The sequence below is a fragment of the Oryctolagus cuniculus genome, chromosome 1 (assembly GCF_051225735.1).
Source record: "Oryctolagus cuniculus isolate XC-2025 breed Fujian yellow rabbit chromosome 1, ASM5122573v1, whole genome shotgun sequence".
Lineage (NCBI taxonomy): Eukaryota > Metazoa > Chordata > Mammalia > Lagomorpha > Leporidae > Oryctolagus > Oryctolagus cuniculus.
Window position 1 is genome coordinate 111122585 of NC_142867.1, and position 25131 is coordinate 111147715.

The following is a 25131-nucleotide window of genomic DNA, read 5'->3' on the forward strand; positions in this document are numbered from 1 at the left end:
AGAGCCACAGTCAGCAGGGTTGGGAGGGAGCTGGGGGGTGCAGCAGAGCTGCAAGGGGTCCTCAACCATAGCAACACCAACAGTGTCTCTGGAGCCCAGCTGGGGCCCCTGCACCCTGCAACTCCTTCTGTCCATTGAGGGGACAGGAGTCCGGGGGACAGGCAAGAGCAGAAAGAATTCTCAAGGCCTGGGGTTGGGAAAGTGTGATTCCGCCCGCTCATCATTCCTCTAGGCAGAGACCCACCTGCAGGGCTCGGGTGTAAAGGGACAACCGCGATGGTGCCATCTCCACGCCTCCACACCAATACCTCTGCGGGAAGGGTTCTTGCCCCCGAGCCGCCAGGATTTCGAGGCTGGGGCAGTGCCAGGCCGACAGCGTCGCGGTGGCGCAATCGCTCTGGGAGGAGGCCCCCATCGGCGACACCGGGAGCCTGGTCCTCTGCTCCTTCTCCAGGAGGTTCCCCAGGGCCACACGGCTGGGGGCTGAGCGGGGCTGAGCGGGGCCGTTGCACCCTGGGAAGACTCAGGGCATCCGGGTCAGCTTGAGGCTGCCGCCGCGGCCAAGTCCGCAGACACCTGTCACTGCCCCCTCAGCCTTCCGGGGCCCAGAGCCTGGGAGGCCGGCTCCGGCCTACCTCCGGCTGCGCTCCTGGGCTCAGCTCCCGGCTCGCGCGCCGGGGCCCGCCCCCTAGGGCTGCGGCGCGCGGGGCGGGGGCGGGGGGCTGCGCGGGGCGGGGCGGCCGGGCGCTCCGGGCCCCCTCCCCCGCCCCCCTGACGTCAGCCCCCGGCAGCCGCGCTCCTCACTTGGCTCTCGCCCTCCGGTCGGGAAGCATGGGGCTGCCAGGGCTCGTCTGCGTCTTCTTGCTCGCAGCCGCCTGCTGCTGTCGCCGCGTCGCGGGTGAGTGACTGCGCTGGGGGGCACGCACGCCCCGCAGGGTCCGGCCGGGGGTCTTCGGCGCAGCGTGCGGGGAAGCAACGCAGGCAGCGTGGCGGGCGCTGGAGCTGCGCGCCCCTCCCCGGTCGCCGACTCCGGGGCGCCTTGCGCGCGTGCAACTCTTGTTTGCAGCCAGTTTGCAGCCGCGATTCTGGAGTATCCCGGGAGCGGTTCTAGGAAGGCGGGGAGGAGGCTGCGGCCGGGAGCGAGAAGGGGTGGAGCAGAGCCCTCGGGGCGCTAGGGGAGCCTTCTTCCCAGGTGCCTGCCCTGGGGCCTCGCGGTTGGAGCCGTGGCTGGAGGCGCAGCTAGAGCGCATCCCCAAATCCTGCCTTCCGCGCCCGCCTGTTGCTGGAAAAGGCCTCTTTCTTAGCTGGAGGGGTGAGCCCACCCCTCCCCCTCCGGCCCGGGCATCGCGCCAGGCTGGAGGTGAGGGAGAGGCGGAGGGACGGCGCTCCTGCCGGAGCTGGGCGTTGGCAGGGGCTGGGGGCGGCGAGAGTCGCCTCGCGCCTCTCCGGGCACCGGGATTACAGGTGGCGGAGACAGGGGACGGAGGATTCCCAGGGTGGGAGCGCTCTCAGGTTTCTTTGGGGGAACGCGTTCAGGTGGAAAGAGCTACCCAAGCACCTCGGAGCTTCTCCTTGGAACCACGCAGCGGCTGGGCGCCCCCGGCCGGCCCTGCCCTTGCACGGCCGCAGCGCCGCCGCGGTGTGCCTGTTTCTTTTGGCTCCCTTTCCCCCAGCCCAGCCGCTGTCCAGCCGGGGAAGGGGACGGCCGGGCACTACTCACGTCGCTGGCATCGTGCCTCGTGCCAATCGCGTCCCTGGGGTGCCCCGGGCTTCCGCCGGGCTGACTTTATTTCTGGGGAAAAGGCGAAATCCGCCTCCCCAGCCAGCGGGTCCTGCCCGGACCTTCCCTGCTCCTCTGGTTCTGAGACTTCCACTGGGGGCTGAAGACCACTCCACCTGCCCTCCTGATCCGAGAGCCGGCCCAGGCCAAGGACCCAGGCACCCCAGGGTCCAGCCAGATGGTGTGGAGTGACATCACCGCCTCCCAGGGCTGGCAGCATCCTGGCACTGCTGACGTCACTCCTGCCCACTGCCTGGCCTTTGCCCTGACCCGTGGGGGACACCCTGACCCTCTAGAACCTGGGCCCACCCCCCAGCCTCGCAGTGGGGGGGGTCCCCAGAGTGTTTGGAATGTCCACAGGGATGCTGCCTGCCCGAGTGTGAGATGGGAGCCTGCAGTCAGAGATGGCCCCCTGGGTCTTGTTGGGGACTGAGGGAGGGGACTGGGGGGCAAAGGGCACAGTCATGACGTCTTCTAGGGGTGGGACACAAAGGGGCCTGTGTGCCCCAGCCTGGCACATGCCTTGCATTCCCGCACTCTGAGCTCACGTGGAGAGCGGGGGGCGGGGGGCCTGGAAGGACAGGGGCCTTCCTCTTGGCCCTGAGCCCGGTTGCCCCTCGCTGCCCCTCTGCCAGCCTCATCCTGGAGGGGCCCGGTGCTCAGTCCCTGCTTGGTGGAGGACCAGGGACCCCCGAGCCAGGAGAGTGCTGGCCTGTGCTGGGCAGGGAGGGGCTGTCAGGATTGGGAGGGACAAGACCCTCCTCTGACTCTCCGAGCGCGCGGGCAGGCAGAACAGCTGCAGTGAGCCTAGCGCGCAGAGGGGATGGAGGGCAGCTGGCGCTGACACAGCTGCTGGGGGTGCCCTGCTCCCTCCCCCCAGGTGTGCCTGGAGAGGCGGAGCAGCCTGCGCAGGAGCTGGTAGAGGTGGAGGTGGGCGGCACGGCGATCCTGAAGTGCGGCCCCGCCCACTCCCAGGACAACTTCAGCCATGCGGATTGGTTTTCCGTGAGTGCTTGGTGCTCGTGGAGGGGGGAGCTCTGCCCCCCAGGGAGGCCCAGGACCCTCACCTCTGGGCGTTCTCCTGTTAGGTCCACAAGGAGAAGCCGACACTCATCTTCCGCGTGCGCCACGGCCAGGGCCTGGGCGAGCCCGGCGAGTACCAGCAGCGGCTGCGCCTGCAGGGCCAAGGAGCCGCCCTGGTTCTGACTCACGTCACCCCCCACGATGAGCGCATCTTCCTGTGCCAGGGCAGGCGGCCTCATTCCCAGGAGCACCGCGTCCAGCTGCGCGTCTACAGTGAGTGGCCACGTTCCCGCCTTGCGCACGGTGCGGGCCGCAGGCAGCCGTGTCCACATCCCCTCACTTCTCTCCCCTCACAGAGGCTCCGGAGGAGCCCACCATCCAGGTCAACGCCCTGGGCATCTCTGTGGACAGTGAAGAGCCTGCGGAGGTGAGACCCGCCCAGCGGCCAGGTGGTCAGCAGGGCCTGGGGGCTCGGAGGGTCTCAGCCAGCAAGCCTCGCCCTGCGTCTTCCCTAGGTGGCCACCTGCGTGGGGAAGAACGGCTACCCCGCTCCCCAAGTCAGCTGGTACAAGAACAGGCGGCCCCTGCAGGAGGAGAAGAACCGTGAGTTCCTTCCTGCTCTGGGAAGCCGGGCTTGGGGTGCCACGGGAAATCCTCACACGTTTCCTTTTAGCTTTTGTGTACGAAGGATTTATTTATTTGAAAGGCAGAGTTACAGAGAGAGAGAGATCTTCCATCTGCTGGTTCACTTCCCAAATGGCCACAATGGCCGGGGCTGGCCCAGGGTGAAGCCAGGAACCAAGAGCCTCATCTGGGTCTCCCATGTGGATGCAGGGGCCCAAGGACTTGGGCCATCTTCTGCTGCTTTTCCAGGCGCATTAGCAGGGAGCTGGGTCAGAAGTGGAGCAGCTGGGACTTGAACCCATGCCCATATGGGATGCCAGCATCAAAGGGGGCAGTTTAACACACTATGCTATGCCATAACACTGGCCCCTTCTGTTAGCTTTTTACTTTCAAAAAAATAATTACACATGTGATGCTTAGAAGTGCTTTTTCAGGGCTAGTATTTGGAGCAGCAGCTTACGTTTCCAGTCAGGACATATGTCCTGTGTTGGCTACCCACGTCTGATCCAGCTTCCTGCTAGTAGGAGCCCTGGGAGGCAGCAGGTGGCGATGGCTCAAGGGCTTGAGTCCCTGCCATCTGTGTGTATGTGGGAGGGGTCCCAGGTTGAGTTCTGGGCTCCTGACTTCAGCCTGGTCCAGCACTGGCTGTTGTGGGCGTTTGAAGAGTGACCCAGCAGATGGAAGATTCTCTCTCCCTCTCCCTCTCCCTCTCCCTTTCCTTCTCCCTCTCCCTATCCCTCTCCCTCTCCCTCTCCCTCTCTCCCTCTCTCCCTCTCTCCCTCTCTCCCTCTCTCCCTCTCTCCCTCTCTCCCTCTCTCCCTCTCTCTCTCCTTCTTCTCTTCCCCCCCTCTATATATATACATATATGCGTATAGTAAATAAATAAATAAAATAAATATTGCGGGAAGACAGTTGTCTTCTGAAGAATTTAAGCTACACAGACCTAGAAGGAGATGTTCCTGCCTCGCCAGCCCACGGTGGGAGCAGCCGCCGCTGTTGGCTGCTGCCTGTTCTTTCAAGCCCATTTCTTATGTTGGCAAATGTGTCTGCGAGTACAAAGGCTCACGTTGTCCAGCCCGCTGCTCTTAGCCAGGGGTGATCTCGCTCCTCCCGCCGGGGATAGCCGGCAGTGCTGGTTGTTGCCAGGTAGAAGGGGTGGAGACTGGCATCGGGTAGGGGGAGCCCGGGCTGGGGCTAACACCCTGCAGTGCACAGGACGGCCCCCACCATGAAGATCCACCTGGGCCAGGCCGGCAGGAGCGCTGAGATCCAGAAGGCCTGACCTCTGTGGTGGTGTGTGGCTGCGTCGCTGCACGATGCTCTCGGCGGTGGGGACGCCGCGCCGGCTGGCCTCGCCTGCCGCGGAGGCTGTGCGTGTTGTCATTGCCACTGTAGGGGCAGCTCGAGGGCCTCACACTTGATTGCTGCAGCGTTATCCACACACCTCTGTGCTCGTGTACATTGTCCAGGGCAGGTCGCAGGCGCAAGTGCCGGATGGAGGGGTGGCCCTCTCCAGGGGCAGGGCTCCCGTTTCCCTGAGGGGACCGCTGGGGAGGGTGGTGGCTGCAGCTGAACCGTGCGCCCTCGTGCCTGTCCAGAGGTGCACATTCAGTCGTCGCAGACCGTGGAGTCCAGCGGTCTGTACACCCTGAAGAGTGTTCTGAAGGCGCGGCTGGTTAAGGAAGACAAGGACGCCCAGTTCTACTGTGAGCTCAGCTACCGGCTGCCCAGTGGGAACCACATGAAGGAATCCAGGGAGGTCACCGTCCCCGTGTTCTGTGAGTACTGGCCTGTGCCCCTAATCGCAGGGCTGGGCTCTCCCCATCCAGCCCGGGTTCCGCTCCTGGGCTGAGAGCCACCCTCTGCCCACGCAGACTCCGCAGAAAAGGTGTGGTTGGAGGTGGAGCCCGTGGGGGCGCTGAAGGAAGGGGACCGTGTGGAAATCAGGTGTTTGTCGGACGGCAACCCCCAGCCCCACTTCAGCATCAACAAGCAGGTGCGGAGGGCTCTGTGCAGGGTGCGGGCGGAGCTGCTGGCTGAGGCGCCCCGGGGGCAGCTGTGCCCACCTTTCCTCCCCCTCCCAGAACCCTGGCACCAGCGAGATGGAGGAGGAGGCCACCACAGACAATGGCATCCTGGTCTTGGAATCAGCCCAGAAGGAGCACAGCGGGCTCTACGAGTGTCAGGGGCTTGACTTGGAAACCATGATCTCGCTGTCCAGTGAACGCCACGAGCTACTGGTGAACTGTGAGGGGCCAGGGGCCAGGACGGGGGCCAGGTGGGGGGATCAGGGCCGGGGCAGCAGGGGACCAGCCCTGCCCTGCCCAGGCCGACCGCACCACTGTGTCCCCAGATGTGTCCGATGTGCGAGTGACTCCTGCAGCCCCCGAGAGCCAGGAGGGCAGCAGCCTCAGCCTGACCTGCGAGGCAGACAGCAGCCAGGCCCTGGAGTTCCAGTGGCTGAGAGAGAAGGTAGCTGGCGGCTATGCGGCCGGGGGTGGAGGGGCGGGGCGCCAATGGCTTGCTCCTTCCCAGCCCCTCTGACCTGTCTGTCACTCCAGACAGGCCAGGAGCTGGGAAGGGGGCCTAAGCTGCAGTTACCCAACCTGAGACGGGAGGCAGCGGGCGGCTACCGCTGCGTGGCATCGGTGCCCAGTGTCCCTGGCCTGAACCGCACACAGCTGGTCAACGTGGCTGTTTTTGGTGAGGCCCGCCGGGTGGGGACCAGGGCGCCCCGAGCCTACCTGCTGCCAGCTCTTTGAGGAGAAAAAGCCCCCCTGCTCCCTGGGAGCCCTGGTGGGGAGCGGGCAGCGGATCAGCCACAGCTGCAGCTCACCCTAGCCTGACCCGCAGGGCCCCCATGGATGGCATCAAAGGAGACGAAGGTGTGGGTGAAAGAGAACGCCGTGCTGAATGTGTCTTGTGAGGCCTCAGGCCACCCGCGGCCCACCATCTCCTGGAACGCCAACGGCATGGTGAGCCGGCCACTCTCTGCCCCGCCCCCACCACGTCCCCAGCCCCCCACCCCCATCCCCCCCGCCCCCTCAGCCCCGCCTTCCTTTCAGGCTAGCGAGCAGAGCCGAGATCCGCAGAGCGTCCTGAGCACGCTGACTGTCCTTGTGAGCCCGGAGCTGCTGGCCGCGGGCGCTGTCCAGTGCACGGCCTCCAACTCCCTGGGCAGGAACACCACCACCATCCTCCTGGAGCTGGGTGAGGGCCGCAGCCCTGCAGGGCCGGCAGGGGCTTTAACTCGTGCTTCCCTAACCCACCTCCCTCTGCCTCGCAGTCAGTTTAACCACCCTCACACCAGAGTCCAGCCCGACCACTGGCCTCAGCACCTCCACTGCCAGCCCTCATGCCAGAGCCAACGGCACCTCCACAGGTAAGCCGGGGCTGGCAGGACAGGGCTGTGCCAGGGCGTCCTTGCTGCCGATTCCACCCTCCCCGCCACCCCCCCCACCAGCCCCCGCACACGGGGAGCCCCAGGCTGGATGGGGCAGCAAGTGATGGCGCTGTCTTTGCCGGACAGAGAAAAAGCTGCCGGAGCCTGAGAGCCAGGGCGTGGTCATCGTGGCGGTGAGCGTGTGCATCCTGGTCCTGGCCGTGCTGGGCGCTGTCCTGTATTTCTTCTACAAGAAGGGCAAGCTGCCGTGTGGGCGGTCAGGCAAGCAGGAGATGTAAGCAACCCCCTGGCCGCCGCCCAGCTTGCTGCCCCCTCGGGCCCGCCCTCTGTCTGCCCCTTAGGAGCAGAGGTGGGGCCCTGGGGCAGCGTGGCCCCCGCTGTACTGCCCACTGCCCAGCTTCCATCCACACTGAACTTTCATGAGCTCTGCCCCGCCCTCTTCCCTTGCCCCCCCCAACCCTGGAGTTGCCAACCTCTCGCCTCCCTCCCTCCCCCCTCCCAGCACGCTGCCCCCGTCTCGTAAGGGCGAACTTGTAGTTGAAGTTAAGTCAGATAAGCTCCCCGAAGAGATGGGCCTCCTGCAGGGCAGCAGCGGTGACAAGAGGGCTCCAGGAGACCAGGTAGGAGGCAGGGCCCAGGACCAGTGCCTGCCACACCTTCAGGGACCAGGGCTAACAGTTCTCGCTCCCCGCACACTAACTCTCCCTGCCCTTCATCCCTCTTGGTGGGGAGTAGGTAGCAGGCCCAGGCAGGGGGCTGAGGGGCTCTGGGAGAGCAAAACCCGTTCCCTCAGCAGTTCTAGATCAGTGCAGTAGCCATGCAGTAGGAAACGTGGTGTCCGTCTCCCCAGGCAGGGTCACGCTGGGGCTGGCTGGCCCTCTCTGGCCTACCATACCCATCCCTCCCTGCTTCCCCCTGGGCTGCTGCACGGAGCTCATCAGCTTCTGCATCATCCCTCCTGAACTCGGCTTCTGCACCTGCACCTCCCCTTCCCCCTCCTTACTTCTCCTTCCCCGTTTTTAGGGAGAGAAATACATCGATCTGAGGCATTAGCCACCAAATCACCGTCGGCGCCCTTCCCGCCTGGACCGTTGCCAGCTCCCTGCTCACTCTCTCCAGAGGGACGGCGGAGAAGCCCCCTGCACCAGCTCACCTGCAGACCCCATTTCCGGGGCCGTGGGCCAGGACAGGACCGTGCTGAGAAGCCCTTCCTGGCCCTGGAGGCCCCCTTTAGGGAGCACCCGGCTACCATCTCTATTTGCCCAGTGAAGCTCACCTGTCCCAGCCATCAACGCCCACCTTATGCCGGCAGCCCCTCTCTGAACCGGTTTCTTGCTCCCATGCTGGATGCCCCAGCACTTCAGCTGGGCCGTTTAAGTGAGAGACCAGTTCTGGAGCCCACCCTGGCTGTGCGTTGGCCATACTGGCTCCGGAGAGGGCCCGAGCAGCACCCAGCAGCAGCTGCAGGATGGCTGCCACCTGCCTGCCTGCGTCTTGGGTGGCCTCAGGACACTTTTGCTTTGGGCAGAGCCCGGGGGGCTGGGTTCATTCCTGTAGCAAATCTAGGCATCGTTTCCAAGGCCTGAGGCCCTGTCTACATTTGGCTCCCAGTCCCTCCAGGGATCACGGAAGGCCAGGATGGGAGGTAGGGGACGAGCTGATGGGCCCAGGGCCGAAGGGGAGGGCCCGAGTGGGAGAATGGTGCTGAGGAGGAGCACCAAGGGCCTGGCTAGAGCTTTGGGGTGTGTGTGCGAGTGTGTGCGCACATGTGCGTATATGCATATATATATATATGGTTTTGTCAGGTTCTGTGTAAATTTGAAATTTCCTTTTTATATTATATATATATATATATGTGAGAAAAATAAAGCTTAATTATCCCAGAAACCTTCCAGTGTTTTTCCTTCATCACGGGGACCACAGGAAGCCAGGGGCCTCTGGACGTGCGACAGCTGCGGAGCGCCGCGGCCCTGCTCTGGGCGGCTGCAGGCCGGGAGCCAGGCCCCTCTCACGGGCTCCTGGCGCTCGGTGCCCTACATGGCAGTATCACCATCCCGCCCCCTGAATGGGCAAGAACTCAAGTCAGCTACAACAAAAGAAACTTTATTTAAAAATATCTTTTTTACAGACATGGGTGCTTGAAAAAGCTCTTCAGTTAACTGTGTATGGAAATGAAAAAAATTAATAAATAACATTAGTATAACAGACCTCTAAACATTAATACATTGGTAAAACAATGGACTTAAAATGAAAATGAATCATAAAGCTCTGCTATTCTCTGTAAGAATATTTACCTTCTGTTTTTCTTACTCTTTACAGGTGAGAATGATTAAATACTGCTAATATAAACTTTTTTATATTAATGACATTTTTAAAATAGTCCATGAAAATCTCATCTAAATGTGTTTTGTTTTCTGCTTAACACTGATATACAAATTGGGACTCTTCAGCCTGGAGAACATACTGAGCGCTCTCCAGCCCCACCCAGGCCAAGAATCTCAAAATCTGGAATGAGGAGGACCTTACAGAGAACTGTTCTATCTCCGGTTCTGTTAGCAGAGGCAGGGGACAAGCAAGGAGAGGCGGGAGAGGAGAAAACCCTGACACTCCCTCCACTCACACAGTGCTGAGGCCCGGCTCTGGGCTCTGGGGGGGGGGGGCCCTGCCGCCCCTCCTGGAGCAGCTGCCCCCCCCCACACACACACACACAGGCGCTGCTCAGCACACAGGTCAGAAGCCTCCCAGTGACGGGAGCGCCAGGTCTGTGGGACGGGCGGGGGTTGAGGCCGGTTCAGGATCCAGCAGAAAGACAGGACAAGAAGGAGCGAGCACTGTCCCTTTCGCAGCAGCCGGGCCGTGGCGGCCAGGAGGCCGGGAGCTGTGCAGGCAGAGCACTGGAGCTGGGGACTAAGCCTCTGACCACACCCGCCAGCTGCTCCCTCCCTGGGCACGGGGCTTCCTTCCTTCCTCAGCAGCGGGCAGGGGCGGGGGACCGCCAGCAGCCTGCCCCTGGGTGTGCCCCTCCAGTCACCGAGAGCGCCCCCTCCCGGCCCCGGCCCCTAGGGGCTGATGGCACTCAAGGTAGAGGCGTGCAGCCACGGCCATCTCCATATTAAGTCCTAAAATGCAGCCTGGGACACAGTGCTGCCTTAGAAAGGCACAAAACGTTTGGCTTTTTTTTTTTTTTTTTTTAGTGTGCTAAAAATTGTTTTGTTTTGAATAAAGGAAAAAGATATATAAGGTTAAAAATCCCCAGTCTCCACGGGCAGAAGGCAGATGGAGGAGGCACCTCACAGCTGCCAGGCCCGCCGCCACCCAGCTGGCAGCCAGGCTCTCCTCTGCCAGGCACAGCCACTGGTCTGGAGGCGCCGACTCCTGGGGGCCGTGGGAGGCAACACAGATGTGGCGACCCTCGCCCAGGCAGGCTCGGAAGGGGAGCGGGAGGCAGGAACCCACGCGGAGGCACCCAGTGCACCCCACTTCGGGGCCTGTGCGTGGAGGTGGTGCGAGACCCGGGGTAGGAGGCAGACCTGGGAGCCTGAAGGAGTGCAGAGCGACTTGGGGGTGGGGCACAGGCCCTGGTGAGAGAACTCTGCCCATCTATCCCATGGCCAAGTCGGTAGGAGATGTGAGCTTGGCCTGTGGCCGCGGCTTTGCACACACAGGCGTGGCCAGCCACATTCTTCTCCTGCGCCCCACACAGCTGTCCCGGGGGTCAACAGCTGGCCCTCCCTCCCACACGGGGCTTTCCATCCACCGCACTGGGCTTGCTCTCTCCACCCCAAACTTGTGCTACTTTCCAGAACCAAGCAGCGGGCTTCCCGGGCCCGGTGAAGGCACACGGCACTGCTGGGGCACGGCGGCCCCTGCATGTGGGTGCCTAAACCTGAACAGCACACTCCCGGCAGCCCGCGCCGCCCTCCCTGCCGAGCCCCAGTGTGCGTCTCTGGGTGATCGGGGTGCCTTTGGGTGTACCTTATAACTCTAGTGGTTTTAAAATGCTGGAAACAAGGCAGGAAGCAATGCCCTACAACTCCAGACAGGCTCGACGATGAGATAAATGAGATGAAATGGTTCAGGCCAGCAGAAGCATATTCTAAAAAACTCAAGAGAAAAGCGTTAAGCTTCAATATAGGACTAAGAGATCGATCAGACGTGGAAGACACAGGCAGCTTGTCGAAAGAGCCCTGGGTGCGAACTCTCCTCTAACCTGGGATTCATATTTAATTTCCATCCCGGTGGCCGGCGCCGCGGCTCACTAGGCTAATCCTCCGCCTTGTGGCACCGGCACACCGGGTTCTAGTCCCGGTCGGGGTGCCGATTCTGTCCCGGTTGCCCCTCTTCCAGGCCAGCTCTCTGCTGTGGCCCGGGAGTGCAGTGGAGGATGGCCCAAGTGCTTGGGCCCTGCACCCCATGGGAGACCAGGATAAGTACCTAGCTCCTGGCTTCGGATCAGCGTGGTGTGCCGGCCGCGGCGGCCATTGGAGGGTGAACCAACGGCTTAAAAGGAAGACCGTTCTCTCTGTCTCTCTCTCACTGTCCACTCTGCCTGTCAAAAAAAAAAAAAAAAATGTCCATCCCGGTAACTGGCCCAGCTACTCTACCTTCTTCCTGGCTGGCCCAGGCCTGCATTGCAGGGCTCCCTGCGCCAGGAGCCCACATGCACCGAGCGCAATGGAACAAGGATCTGCTCTCTAGCCAGCAAGAAGCGGAAGCCCTGAGGCTGTGTGGAGGCAGGACACCCAGCACGGGGCAGGACGCACTGCTTCTGAAGAGGCGGCAAAGAAACTGGATGTCAAGACTCAGAAAAGGAAGAAAAACAGGAAACAGCGGTGGTGACCAGGATTCAGTCAGTCTCCGCAGCCTAGGCACTCCCACTCTCACAAAAGCAGAACAGCAGCTGTACCACCACAGAAATCCTCCCAGGGAGCTGGTGGCTGTCCACCCATGCTGTGGCTGTCCTGTCCCCCACTGGCCAGGGACAGACACCTGGGGATCCCTCAAGCTGGAAGGTCACGTGGACTTAGGGTCTGGGGTGCCTGTCCGGGGGCTACACATGCCCCTAGTAAGCTGTGGCCCAGGGTAAAGGGCCAGGGGGCAACCTGGCACCGCTTGTCCTGGGCGCCGGGCAATAGCGTGCAACCTAATGATGACCCTCTCCTTTCTTTAGCTGGAGTGTTTCTGTGTCTGCTACCCAAAGGATCCCTAAGCAGGATGGTCAAAAATGCAGCCTCAACCTTCTTCCGCCGCCCGCCCTCCCCGGTGCACTAAGCTGCCGCGCGCACACTCTCCAAGGAAGACTCCAAGGTGGGCTGAGCTCCAAGCAGTGAGAGCAGCGCTTCCGGCCGAGTCCGCACACCTTAGGGCGACTGTCCAAAGCTTTACAGTCTGGCAGAATGATGAACGGCGCTGGCACTTAGCGCTGGGGTCGCGGACTCCCTACTCTGGGAGAACAGGCTGGCACGGTGAGAACTGACCAGCTCAACCTTCTTACTGTCTGGTCCTCGGAAAACAAACACCTGACTGAAGACCAGGACCTGCAGACCGCTGCCCACCCCTCCCCCACTCTGTCCGTCCCTTCAAGGACACAGGATCAGCTGCAAAGTCCGGTCATGGCTTGGGAAACAAATTCCCAAGAACACAGGAGGCAGTGACAGGTCCCAGAGGGGGCGTAGGGAAACCTTTCCAATGAGAGGGATTTGGGACACCATCAGCCCACCAAAAAAGACCCAGGAAGGCACTAGGTAGGAAAGGGAACTGCGGGCAGGTGCTTTGTTTAAACGGTTACTGTCCTGTGGTGCAATTTTAAGCCAGCATGCCCCTCAACCCACCACATGGCTTCCACCAGAAGACAAAGATGGGGGGGGGGCACAAGACTGACTCCAGGAGAACAGGGGCTGAAGGGGGTCTCAGACGGATGTTACCCAGGATAGCTCAGCCCAGGCAAAAGCTGTGCCTAAGACTACACACTATTTTAGGACCAAATGCAAGTGCTGGGCCGCCCAGGTGCAATCCCCTGTGGTGGCGGGCAAGAACACAGAGCTGGCATTTCCAGCACGCTGTGAAGAATGAACAAACCGTTACAGCCTGGTCGATGGTAAAGCGCTGTTCCTCAATGGGCAGAGGCCGCTCCAGAATCAGAAAGGCCGGCGGCGAGCCGGGACTTAAACCTGGAAGCCCGACTACCATGCTGCGAGCTAGGAGAAGACTGCATTAACCTACCACCCACCTCCTACAAAAGGACTCCATCTTGTGAGCGCTGCCTCGGGGGAACACAGTGCTGGCCCCTGGTTTGCAAGCAAGTGTATTACAGAACTTCGTTTCCAAGTTTGCTGCTCAGACCATAAACGGACTTTACCTTCCCATAGGGGAAACCAACATTATAAGTCGAAGAATGGCAATCCCCCACTCGAGAACACAGAGTCCACGGAACAGCTAAATGATACCAAGAGAGCCAGCCCCAGGTGGTGCGTCCTGGAGCCCAGGAGAAAGGGGACAGAAAAGGGCAGAATGCAGAGTGGGGCTGGGGGCGGCCACAGAAGAACAGGGCCCTGGCAGGGAGCGAGCAGCAAGAACAAACACTGACGGTGAACCGCCCAGTCTGTGACCTAACTGGTGGGAGCTGCGTGGCGGAGCCAGCAGGTTTCCCCACTTCCCAAAACCTTCAGTTTAGCGGAGGGAGGGAAGGGCAGCTGGCGGGTGGAGCACAGCCGGGCCACGGGGCTGTGGAAGAATCCAGGAAGACACAGGCCGAGCAGCAACAGGTGCAGGTGAAACAGAGGGATGAATCTGAGAAAGAGGAAGACTTTTTTTTCCCCACATTTTCAATTAGGAGGGTGCAAGGGACAAACATGGAAAAACTCAAAATAAAACCTAAATTCACAGCAGAGCCACAGAACTGATAACCACCAAATGGAGCATGAAGAATGGGCTACTGGTGCTGAGCCCAAGGAAAACGTCGCTCTGAGAACACCCTCGAAACAAGAGCCACGTGGACTCTCCGAGACTCGCCTCCACGGCGCAGGTGTGCCCTGGGAGCAGCCGAAGACCCCGGGACACGGGCCTGACCCTCGAACGGCTGCAGACACACCCCGCAGAGGGGCTCACGTGCAGCCCAGCACCGGGCCCTGTCTCAGGACTGGCTCAGGTGGCAACGGGGACCGGAAGGACACAGTGAGGCTGCTCCTAGGCTGCAGCACACGCACGGAATCTCAGCAGAGCGGGACACACTCAACAAGGCAGCAGTGATACGACCAGGCACTTTCTGTTCTTGATAAATCTTTAGATGGTGGGCAAAACCTACTCAGAAGGAAAAATTACAGTACAGCTGGACTGGAAGCCGGTGCTGTTTTCTGGCATGACTGGATTTCACCTTAACTCTGCCACCGCGGCAGCGTCTGGAAGCAGCTGGTGGTTGCCTTGGATGTGCTCTGACCCCGAGGTCCCCAGTGTGGCTGCGAGCAGGTGGCGGGGGGGCTGGAAGAGGTGGGGCTGAGGAACTGGGGCCACCCTCCCATAGCCTTGGTTGGTGCTTGGCAACAGGCTGTGAGCAGCGCACGCCTGGCTTGTCTCTGGTCTCTGGCTCCCTGTCGTCTCCCACACCAGGACACACTACTGACACTGGGATACCACCTGCCACGAGAGCCTTGCCAGTGCTGAGTCAACGGTGGTGCCACGCCCTGGAACCTCCAAAACTGTGAGCCCAGTACCCTCTTTTCTTTCTTTTAAAGATTTATTTATTTGAAAGGCAGAGTTACAGGGGTGGGGTGGGGGAATCCTCCATCTGCTGGCTCACTCCCCAAACGGCTTGCAACAGCCAGGGCTGGGCCAGGCCGAAGCCAGGAGCCAGGAGCTTCTTCCAGGTCCTCCACGTGGGTGCAGGGGCCAAGCACTTGGGCCATCTTCTACTGCTCTCCCAGGCCATAGCAGAGAGCTGGATGGGAAGTGGAGCAGCTGGGCCTTGAACCAGCGCCCACATGGGATGTGGGCATCAAAGGTGGCGACTTAACCCACTATACCACCGTGCTGGCCCCTCCTCTTTTCTTTCTAAATTACTCAGCCCAGATACTGTTAGGACAGAGACTAAGGGGCTAACCCCATACCCTCCCCACTATAGTAGTCCTTATTCGCTGCCACCTCCCCAGTTCCCACCCCCAGCCACACTTCAGGAGGCCCGGCTGGCACACCATGTTTCCTGCCATGTAGAGGAGACACTGGGTAACCATGGCAATTGGTACGAGGTCCTGTACCGCTGATCGGGAATCAAAGCGCCTGTGAGGCCAGAGGCAAAAACCCAAAGACAGGGCAGCAGCTGCACCAGGAGAAAAGTAGGGAAAGTGCCTGGTGCTGGAGCCGACAGCCTGAGAGACGGCTGCGCTCAGGAGGCACCTTGCAGATGGGATCTAGAGGCGAAGTGCGGCTGGGACCGCGAGGCAGGCAGACTTGTCACAGAGCAGACCAGCCGCCGGCGAGGAGCAGGTCACACGCTGCGAGGGGAGGCAGCAGAGCCCGCGGCCACAGGGTGGAGGAACGCGAGGGGCTGCTTGGCAGTGTCTACAGGGGCCGACTAGCGATCCTGCCACTGGACAGGGGTCTTCTTCAGGAAGCTGCAGTCACACAGCCAGCTTCGCCCTCACTGTCTCTCACTACAGTACTTTATTCCACCGAATGTCATCTGTTTACTGTGCGAAACACAGTGGTGGACAGGGCAGACGTCCACGGGCCTGCGGTGAAGAGAGGAGGTGACAGGTGACAGTCCCAGAGCCACAGGCGGGACCCCAACTCCTTAACGGGGACAACCCCACTTCTGAAATCTAATCTGGCTCACGGTCAGAGGAGACACACACTCAGATCAGAAGAAAAACTGAGCAGGTGAACCCTCACTGTCTACGCGTGCATCTGAACAGCATGCGATAAAGCTTCCGAGAAACTTCGTGGCGTCCGGGCCAGAAAGTCATCCTGGGGACAGCGTTCCCTTCCCACGAAGCGGAAACTCACGACCTACACCAGAACACGCGGCTGGCACCAAGGCAACAACTCCCACAGACTGTGTTCTGGGGAGGACATGGAATGTATCTGAAGGCCTCTATCTCCAATCAGTTATTATGCAATTAGGATAATTAAAACATCTTCCGTGAACAATGTTCCTACAGATAGCGCTTTGGAGTGACCAGTGTGAGCTGCTGGCATCAAACACGACTACCACGATACAGCAACAGTGCATCCCCCCACCAAACTATCGAACAAGCCACCGCCACCACACAGCATAACACAACACCCCATAAGCTGCCCGGCTTTGGTCAGGCTGGTCACAGCAAGCCCACTGCCAAGGACAGAACACCGAGGAAGGAGGAGCTGTCGGGAAAGGACAGAGGGAGGGTGTTCTACAAACAGAAGACGTTAGCTACTCACTTGACCATCTAAGCCAACAGGAGTGTTGAAGCTGCAACACACACTAGGGCTGGGCTGCATACCACAGGAGATAGGAGTCTTTAAAAGACTCCTCCCTACCTTGTGCTAATTCCTTTCTTGGGATTAACACACACAGCAGGTTAACCTCATCATCACAGGATACACACAGACCACAGACAACAGAGACAGACAGACGGACAGACACGAGGCTACATCCTTAACCCAGGAAAGTCGTAGGTCCTCAGTCAGGACTGACGGCACACACTTGGTCTGTTTTCTGGACTGCTCCCCAGGAAGGCTGCCACATAATGAAAATCCACTCTCGGCGCGGGGCTGAAGGACACCTGCCATGCGCTCTCAGGCCAATACAATGAAACACACTAGCTGCTCCGTTCTCATTCCACGGCGTTGAAATCTCGGAACCACGGACGTGATGCCCCACCAGGAGGGCAAGACCTCCTGGTGGAGCCTCCAAAGGAGCCTCTGCCCTCCCAGGTGCCCTCGAGAAGAGCACCCAGCTCACACGCCCACTGGAGTGCAGCGGGGAGCCATGTGCTAGGTGGCCACGTGGGCGGGAGAAGAGATGGACACGAACTCCCGGAGGATGTTTTTGGCCATGTCGATGTTGTTGTGGGCGATGAGCAAGGCTTTCTGAATGTCCTGGTAGGAGTACCCCTGGCTCAGGAGGCTCTCGATCTCACTGGAGAGCTGAGGCGAGGCGGCCGCGGCACTGGCGCCCTGCTGACAGCTGCCTGCTTTCCGCTCAGAGTTGATTCTCCGGGGGAACGGTTTAGGGGGGCGCTCAGGAACCTGGGAACCCTCAGTGAAGTCTAGAAGAACAGAAAAGACAATGTTTGCAAATCCTCAATTAATGGCCAAAGTAATACGATCAAGATATCATCGGGTACACAGGCACTCCAGTCACAAGGCTGGGTTTTCCAGGTTCAAGGGTTTTAGGACTGTCTCCTCCTTGTCATAGTAGGATCCCCCTTCTAAATATACCACACACCTGTCCCACTAAGTAACCGTTGCTGCCGTGGCCTGTAACATCCGTACCACACTTTACTCTTAGCAACAAGTTTTCACGCACGATTATCTAGCTTCTGTTATTTTTTAATTCTGAAGGGATCAGAGGAGAGACACTAAGCTGCCCCTTCCAGAACGGAGAAGAGAGCTGTGGCCATGAAAAGGCTGCGTGAGGGTCACCCTGCCCGGACAACTGGCTGCCCCGGATCTCTGTCACCAGCTGTCCTGGAGGCTGGCTTTAATTTCCCAAGGGACAACTCTGACTGCTGTCCTCCCAGGCGGCCACAGGTGCGAGCAGAGCAGCTCTCGACAGTCAAGGCCCAGTGGGAGCTGGCTCCAGGCCCACGCTGCGTGCATTCCAAACCACCAGCCTCCATTTCCAGTGGGAGGGGCCCAGGAGAAAAGGAGTGGACAAGGCAGACTCAGCAGAGCCGGAAATCCTGCTGACCCCATCACAAGGGCCTGTGGTTCAAGGAACAGCCTCATTTCTAAGTCTGGCAAAGTCCTGAGTCTGACTGCAGTGGCACTTCCCAGGAGGGGACCCAGGAGCCGCTTTCTTCCTGCTTAGACAGAACTTCCGCAGGTGGCCTTAGCCCCCCTGGGGAGGTCAGCTCTGTTTTGGCATAAACAGCGAGGCACACAGCAATCGGGAGGAGCCCAAGGCAGCCTGGAGACTCACTTGTTGTGGGGTCACCATCCAGAGACAACCAGCCAAGGGAGGAGCTGGCATTCGAGATGTCTGAGAGAGTGCGGCGGGCCAGCACTGCCGGCACAGGCGGCTTGGGGACATCGTACCCATCGTCCTCGTTTTCTGATTCCTCGGGGCCAGGGTTGGCCGGGGTTGCCGCCAAAGTCCCTTCACCTGGAAAAGAGCTTCTGGGTTACCTTCTTCAACTGACAGCACGCACCCTGTAACCTGTTTCAACAGAACGGCACCCACTCATTCACACACACACACCACCTTCTACTTCACTCAACAATTCCTGAAGGCCCGCTAGGGCCCGACCACGGTCATGTAAGGCCTTGTGGACAGAGATAAAAGAACTAAAATGCACACCAATCCTGTAAGGCTCTTTTTTCAACGTGTCAAGGGTTATTCCTGCCAAGGTTAACAGCCAGTGATGCCAAAGACTCAAGCATCCATGCAACACTTGTCTCTGCATTTCACCTCAGAAGATCGGCCAAAGGGCCTGTGTGTGCAGGCTTCTTGACCTTTCAACTTGGTAAGCGAGTTACCATGGGAATTGAGTGTTCACCGCCCACACATGAAAGAATGTCATCACTGCAATGGGAATCAGAGGGAGCGGCCAGCAGCACACGTCCAGGTCATACAACACAAAGGTCTTCGGGCCCTGGGAGGCCAGGAGAGCAGAAAGAGAATGAGCTGTGTGCACAGCAAAGAAGCAAGGGGTCTTTACCGGGCATGGATCACAGACATTTTGCCGAAGAAGATTATTAAAAAGAACTTTCTGCTTGGCTCCAGCTTTCTCATTAGCCAAATGCTCGTACTACAGGCTCATTCTTAAGGCACATCACTGAGTTTAAAGTGGCAGATGGGCTACTCACCCAGTGTGCTGCTCTCAGGGACGGATGGCACTTGGGACTGGATGTTATACATGGCTTCGTACGTGCAGCTATCGATCTGCTCGTCACCGTCACATGTCCTGAGTCAGAAGGCAAACAGCATTAAGGGTCTTTGGAAACAAACCTGTGTTACCTGCCAACTTAGCAAGACTCATCTGTGCCCCACCCGGCCCTGACTCCATCAAGGTCTCCTTCTGTGTTACATTGAGAACCGGCAGGAGGGGAACTCCTAACGAGAGCTGAAGATGTGTGCACTGCTGAGGTTACTGTGATGTGGGGGAAACCCAACTGGAACTGCTTACACTTAACAAAGACTTCAAACACTAGGCACTAGTGTTCTACAATTCCTTTTCTGCTTGATTTCTGGCTGGGTAGCACTATGTGTAGGTAGCAGGCCAAGCAGCTGAGGGATGTCAACTCAATTATCCAGATTAAGGAGTCTGGTCCAAAACAGGGTTACTGTGAACCTACCATGAACTCTGGGTCATCTCCAAAGGCCGTTTCGGCTCTGGCTTTTGAAGTCCCACAGGCCTCGAGGAAGGAGTCATATACTCTGCGTCCTCCTCACTCTCACCCTGTTCCCCAGGCGGCAGTTTGGGCACAGGAAGAGGTCTAGCAGGTGAAGAACAGAGGCAGGGAGGAGAAAGAACTAATACGTTAACAGAAAACTTTCAAGAATGAGATCAGTGGCTTCAAAACAGACACAACTCAAATTTATTACTGAATTTTTATTTACTTATTTATTTGAAAGAGAGAGAGAGACACACACACACAGAGTGCATTCCCACCCACTGGCTCACTCCCCAAATGCCTCCAACAGCTTGTGGGGGAGAGCGGGGACTACAGTAACTCTCCCAGATGGTGGTGGCAGGAACCCAACGACGAGCTGTTACCGCTGCCTCCCAGATTCTCCACTAACAGAAAGCTGGCCATCAGGAGCAGGAAGCTGCACTCAACCCAGGTACTGCAATATGAGATGCAGGCATCTTAACCAGCAGGCCAAATGCCTGCCCCACAGCTCCAATACGACAGTGCAAAACACAGGCCACCTAGAGAACTGCTGATCTACTACCAAAACCGGTCATTACTACAAAGCACACTAATTAAAAGTTCACTTTCAGGGCCAGTGCTGGGGCACGGCGGATTAAGCTGACAGCTGCAGTGCTGGAATCCCGTATGGGCACCAGTTTGGGTCCCAGTTGCTCTACTTCTTTTTCCCCTTCTTTTTTATTTTAGATTTATTCATTTATTTACTTGAACGGCAGAGCCAGGGAGAGACAGATGGAAAGGTCTCTGATCTGCTGGTTCATTCCCCCATGGCTGCAATGGCTGGAGCTGGGCCAGTACAGGAGCTTTATCTAGGTCTCCCACACAGGTGCAGGGGCCCAAGCACTTGGGTCATCCTCCACTGTCTTCCCAGGAACATTAGCAGGGAGCTGGATCAGAAGCAGAGCAGCCAGGACTTGGACCAGTGCCTGTATGGGATGCCAGCATCGCAGGTGGTGACTTCACCTGCTACACCACAGCGCCAGCCCCAGGCTTTACCTCTGATCCAGCTCTTTGACAATGTGCCTGGGAAAAGCAGTGGAAAATGGTCCAAGTTTGGGCCTCTGAACCCACGTGGAAGACCCAGATAACCTGGCCAGTTGGGGAGTAAACCAGCAGAAGGAAGATTCTCTCTGCCTCTACCTGTCACTCTGTAACTCTGCCTTTCAAGTAAATAAATCTTTTTTTTTTTTTTTAAATAATTCACTTTCAGCTGATCAAAAGTGTGCTTATCATGCTCACGAAGCATCACACCTGGGATGGGTACCTGGTATCACTTAGTCCCACTCCCCAGATAGGTGTCCTAGTCAAGGCCTGGTCCTGGAGCTAGTACCCCAATTTTTCTTTCACGAGGAAGCAAATAAGAGCAGGGAGCTTCCTGACAACATCTTGGCGATGTACGTGCAGCAAATTCCAATTCTAAAATCCACCCATGCTTGCAAATGATACACTGATCATCAAAAACTTTCTCCTATAACACCTTAGAGTATAAACACTTTTCTCCTTTATTTTATATGAGAAAAATCTGAAATAAAGGAAGATAAAGTGACTTGAGAGTTAGCATCCATTCTGGGACAAGTGCCAGTCTTCCGCTTTGGGGGATCTTGCTGTCACACCCAAAGCCCTCAGCCAGAAGCTTTGGGAACAAAGCTCTCCCTGCCCCCTGCCCCCTGAAGGGAGACAAAGACCCAGCTGCACGAGAAACACACACCTAGAACTGCTTCTTGGACTGTGAATTCACCGTGTCTCCTCCCTTCCCTTTTGCTCCTGGATGGAGTTCCTGGCTCCTGGCTTTGGCCTGGCTCAGAATCAGCTGTCGTGGGCATTTGGAGAGTGAACCAGTATATGGAAGCTCTCTCCCTCTCTGTCTCCAGGCCTTTCACATAAAGAAAAATGAATAAACACTATCTGAAAATAAATAAGGATAAAAAAATTGTAGAATCCATGTATATAAGGTCTTCAAAAAGTTGATGGGAAGCGGATGTTATGAGAAAGCATATTGTATGCATGACTTACACATTTTCCATTTTCCACGAACCTCTGAAATGCTCTCATACAAGCAGCATCCTTTTTGCATTTATTGGTCTCTCTGTACTTACTGGTGTTTAGTTTTCCTAACTATAAAACCAACAAATGCTTACTACAAAGTACTTTATGTCTATATTACTATTATCATTGAAAAATGAAAAAAGCATTAAAAAATGATTATTTGAAAGGCAGAGTGACAGAAAGATATAGGGGGAGACAGAGATAGAGAGAAAGAGATACCATCTGCTGGTTCACTCCCCAAATGCCTTCAAACAGCTCCCATGGGACCAGGCTGACGCCAGGAGCCCAGAACACTAACTGGGTCTCCAGGTGCACGGCAACAACCCCAGCACTTGAGCCATCACCTGCCGCCTCCCAGGTGTATTAGCAGGGAGCTGGATCAAGAGCAGAGACAAAACTTGACCCCAGGCCTCTGATATGGGATGTGAGCACCCTGGGTGGCAGCTTATCCAGCTGTACCACAATGCCACTCTTAATTCTATCTTTCGATGAAGTTTTTGAAGTAGCATAGAGAAAATCACATGAGAGCATTACAGTAAAAATACAGGCAACCAGGGAACCACCGGAAAAAAAAAAAAGTCCTATGAGCACCCAGAAAAAGAAACGTTACCCATAAAGGAACGACACGAAGGCCGAGAGCTACCTCCAGAAGATGATGTAGAATGATATTTTTAAAGAGCTAAAAGAAAATAACCACTTCGGGATACTGCACCCAATGAACACATATTTTTTAAAAATGGAAATGAAATAAAGACATTTGTATGTTCAGTCAAAACGAATCAGAATCCAGAGAGAAGATAACACACGCACACAGGCTCACGGAAGTGCTTCGGGCAGACAGAGTCCAGATGGCAAAGCAGGAAGAAATGAGCAGTCCCAGAGGATAAACTTGTGGGAAAAGTAAGCATGCAGGAAGACTTAAGAATGCTGATTTAAAGTGTACTCTACCCAGTCAAGGGCACATGCTGGGGTTTCTAGGACAACTGTTACAGAAGAGAAGGGGTCAGGGCACAGCAGGTTAAGCCAGCACCCCATTATCAGAGTGCTGGTTTGAGTCCCAGCCGCTCTGTTTCTGATCCAGCTCCCTCCTAGAGCCTTCCTCTGGGAAAGCAGCTGAAGATGACCCAAGTGCCTGGGCCCCTGCCACCCATGCGGGAGACTCAGAGGGAGGTGCTGACCCCTGCTTCAGCCTGGCCTGGTCCCAGCCATTGTAGCCACCTGGGGAGTGAACCAACAGATGGAGGATCTCTTTCTCTGCTTCTCCCTCTGTCACTCTGCCTTTCAAATAAATAAAAATAAATCTTAAAAAATCAGTAAATAAAAACTCAGCATTTAGCAGTCAGTGACTCTAAGTTTTTATGTACCCTAATTATACAGATGAGACACACACAACAGAAATGGACAGAACAAGTAAGGAGGAACCAATATACATTTAACGCCCTGCTCTGAGTGATGAGCAAACCTGCCCTCGCTGCCACGTGCGCGCGCACGACGCCAGCCCTGACGCACTCTCATGAAACCAGGGTGGCACACACTCCCAGATTCAGCAGCAGCTAGTCATCTGGAGTATGGCTTCTGATTGTGCAGCCAGAAAACACTAACAGAAGGGTAACCTTCAAAGGTTTAAAAATCAGGCAATCCATAAATAACTCACAAAATCACAAACGGAAAAATCATATATTTTGAACTGAATGATAATGAAAATATGATTTATCAAAATGCCTTGAATGCAGCCAAGTATCTGAGTATCTGTTAGGGCTGCCGAGAGCATTTGGGTGAGTATTTGTGGCCCCTCCATCTGCACCCACACCCGATCCATACACTGAAGCCCTCACCCCTAGTGTGGCTATATTTGGAGATAATAACTGTAGGAGGTAATCACAGCTGGTGGAGCCTGAATGGATCCAATTATTGTCCTTTTAAGAAGAGACCCCACGGGCAGGCATAGTGGCCTGGGACACCTGTACCCTGTTGCAGTGCAGGCTGGAATCCCGGCCACCCCTTCCAACCCAGCCCCGAGTGGACCGGTCCTGACTGCTGCAGGCATCTGGGGAGGAAACCGGAGATGGAAGATCTGTCTCTGCCTCTCTCTGTTGCCCCGCCTTTCAACTAGATGAAAATAAATAACTTTTTTTAAAGTAACACCCCAGAGAGCTTGCTCTGGTGCTTTCTCTCTGTCCATCCTCCCCCCTCCCTAGGTGCCACACTCCCAGCAAGGCCATGTAAGGACATGGTGAGATGGGAGGGCAGCTGTCTACCTGCCAGGAAGAGGGCTCTCATCAGAAACAGAAACAGACCCTGTGGGCATCCTGATCTGAGACTTCAGCCTCGGGAATTGTGAGAAATAAATCACCACCATTTAAACCACTCAGTCTATGGTATCTGTCACAGTCCACGGAGACCAATATACAGCATCCAACTTCTGACATCAGAAAACAGCAAACCAAATTAAAGTTGGAAAAAGAACAGAAAGCAGGCACCCAGTAGAATCACCACAGAGGGCTGGCAGTGTGGCACAGAGGGTTAGGCCACTGCTTGTCATGCCCACATCCCGTACTGGAGTGCTAGTTCCAGGCCCAACTCTGCTTCCAATCCAGCTTCCAGCTAATGTGCCTCGGAAGGCAGCTGAAAGTGATCCAAGTACCTGGGCTCCTACAGCCACATGGGAGACCTGAATGGAACTCCTGGCTCCTGGCTTTGGTCTGGCCCAGTTCCGGCTGCTGTGGGCATTCAGGGAGTGAACCAGTGGAGGGAAGTCCTCTCTCTCTTTTTCCCCTTCTCTCTCTGTCACTCTGCCTTTCAAATAATATTTTTAAAAATTATTTAAAAAGAAAACTAACACAACCAAAATTACTTCTTGGAAAAGATTAATAAAATGGACACGCTTCAACAAGGCAGATTTATGTACATGCACACAGAGAAGAGAAAAGAAGAAAATGATCCAAAACATAATATACAACTGTTGCTGCCTGGTACAGCTACAGACCAACTTTTATTTTCTTTTTCCACTTCTCTTGGTTTCCTCAATTTCCTGTAAGTGAGCCGCTGGAAAGCACAGCCCACGGTGTGCAACACAGCTTGCTTTAGTCACCGTACCTGGCAGCCAGAGAGTAGATGGCGTTGGCAGATGCAGACGGCTTGATTTTGGGGTGTTCACACTCTGGACCTGCCAGGGGGCTGCTGTTCACATTCTGGAGAGTAAAGCAAAGTGCTGAAAGAGAACCTCCTTACCGCAGCTAAGTATCTCCTCTTAATCTATTCAGTCAACAAGGACAACACACAGACACAGCCCTCTCTGTCAGTGCCCTGCCTAGGGCTCATCGCACTGACAAAGGCACGCTTTCTTTCCGGCTCTGAGGAACGTTCAAATATAAGGGTTAGGGAGACAGATCTAGAGTGAGTCAGGGGAACAGGTGTTTTTTTGTTTAGCTATCGATACAAACACCATTTCTAGTTTAAATAATCTACAACCAAACTCAAAATGGTCATTCTCCGTCGCTGCTACCACAGTCACAGCAGACTGCTACCACATGGATGCCAGCTACCCGCTCCCTTCCCGTCCCAGCAACCAAGTGCACACCATTCTCTCGTGCCACGGCTCTGCACGGCACGCTCCCACCCCGGCGTGGTCGGGTCACAGACTCCCACTTGCCGATTCCTCCATCAGCGGCGCTTCGCACATTCA

At 57.0% G+C, this 25131-nt stretch overlaps 2 protein-coding genes across 5 annotated transcripts in view; one reads left to right on the top strand and one right to left on the bottom strand.

The window, feature by feature from the left end:
- The first annotated feature begins 642 nt into the window (after nt 1–642).
- Nucleotides 643–8717, top strand: MCAM (melanoma cell adhesion molecule). 3 transcript variants are annotated; one of them, XM_051837712.3, is made up of 16 exons: nt 643–898; nt 2661–2785; nt 2869–3076; nt 3160–3230; nt 3319–3406; nt 5026–5205; nt 5302–5423; nt 5512–5674; nt 5781–5899; nt 5989–6130; nt 6281–6402; nt 6493–6637; nt 6714–6809; nt 6957–7104; nt 7333–7450; nt 7854–8717. In XM_051837712.3, the coding sequence occupies exons 1-16, from the start codon at nt 832–834 to the stop codon at nt 7881–7883; spliced, it is 1944 nt and encodes a 647-aa protein (XP_051693672.1). In that variant the 5' UTR covers nt 643–831; the 3' UTR covers nt 7884–8717. The 3 variants fall into 3 exon arrangements, with proteins under 3 accessions (XP_051693672.1, XP_051693673.1, XP_089190296.1); XM_051837713.3 differs by lacking the exon at nt 7333–7450 and having other exon boundaries at nt 744–898; XM_089334170.1 differs by lacking the exon at nt 6714–6809 and having other exon boundaries at nt 744–898.
- A 5826-nt stretch (nt 8718–14543) lies between these two features.
- Nucleotides 14544–25131, bottom strand: part of CBL (Cbl proto-oncogene) — an 85891-nt gene continuing 75303 nt past the window's right edge. For both annotated transcript variants that reach the window (XM_051837710.3, XM_089334157.1), the window contains 5 exons: nt 24543–24637; nt 19323–19463; nt 18834–18931; nt 17947–18129; nt 14544–17071 (listed from right to left, as the gene is read on the bottom strand). In XM_051837710.3, coding sequence (XP_051693670.1) covers nt 16797–17071; nt 17947–18129; nt 18834–18931; nt 19323–19463; nt 24543–24637 — 792 coding nt within the window. In that variant the 3' untranslated portion in view covers nt 14544–16796. The remainder of the gene's footprint in view (nt 17072–17946; nt 18130–18833; nt 18932–19322; nt 19464–24542; nt 24638–25131) is intronic.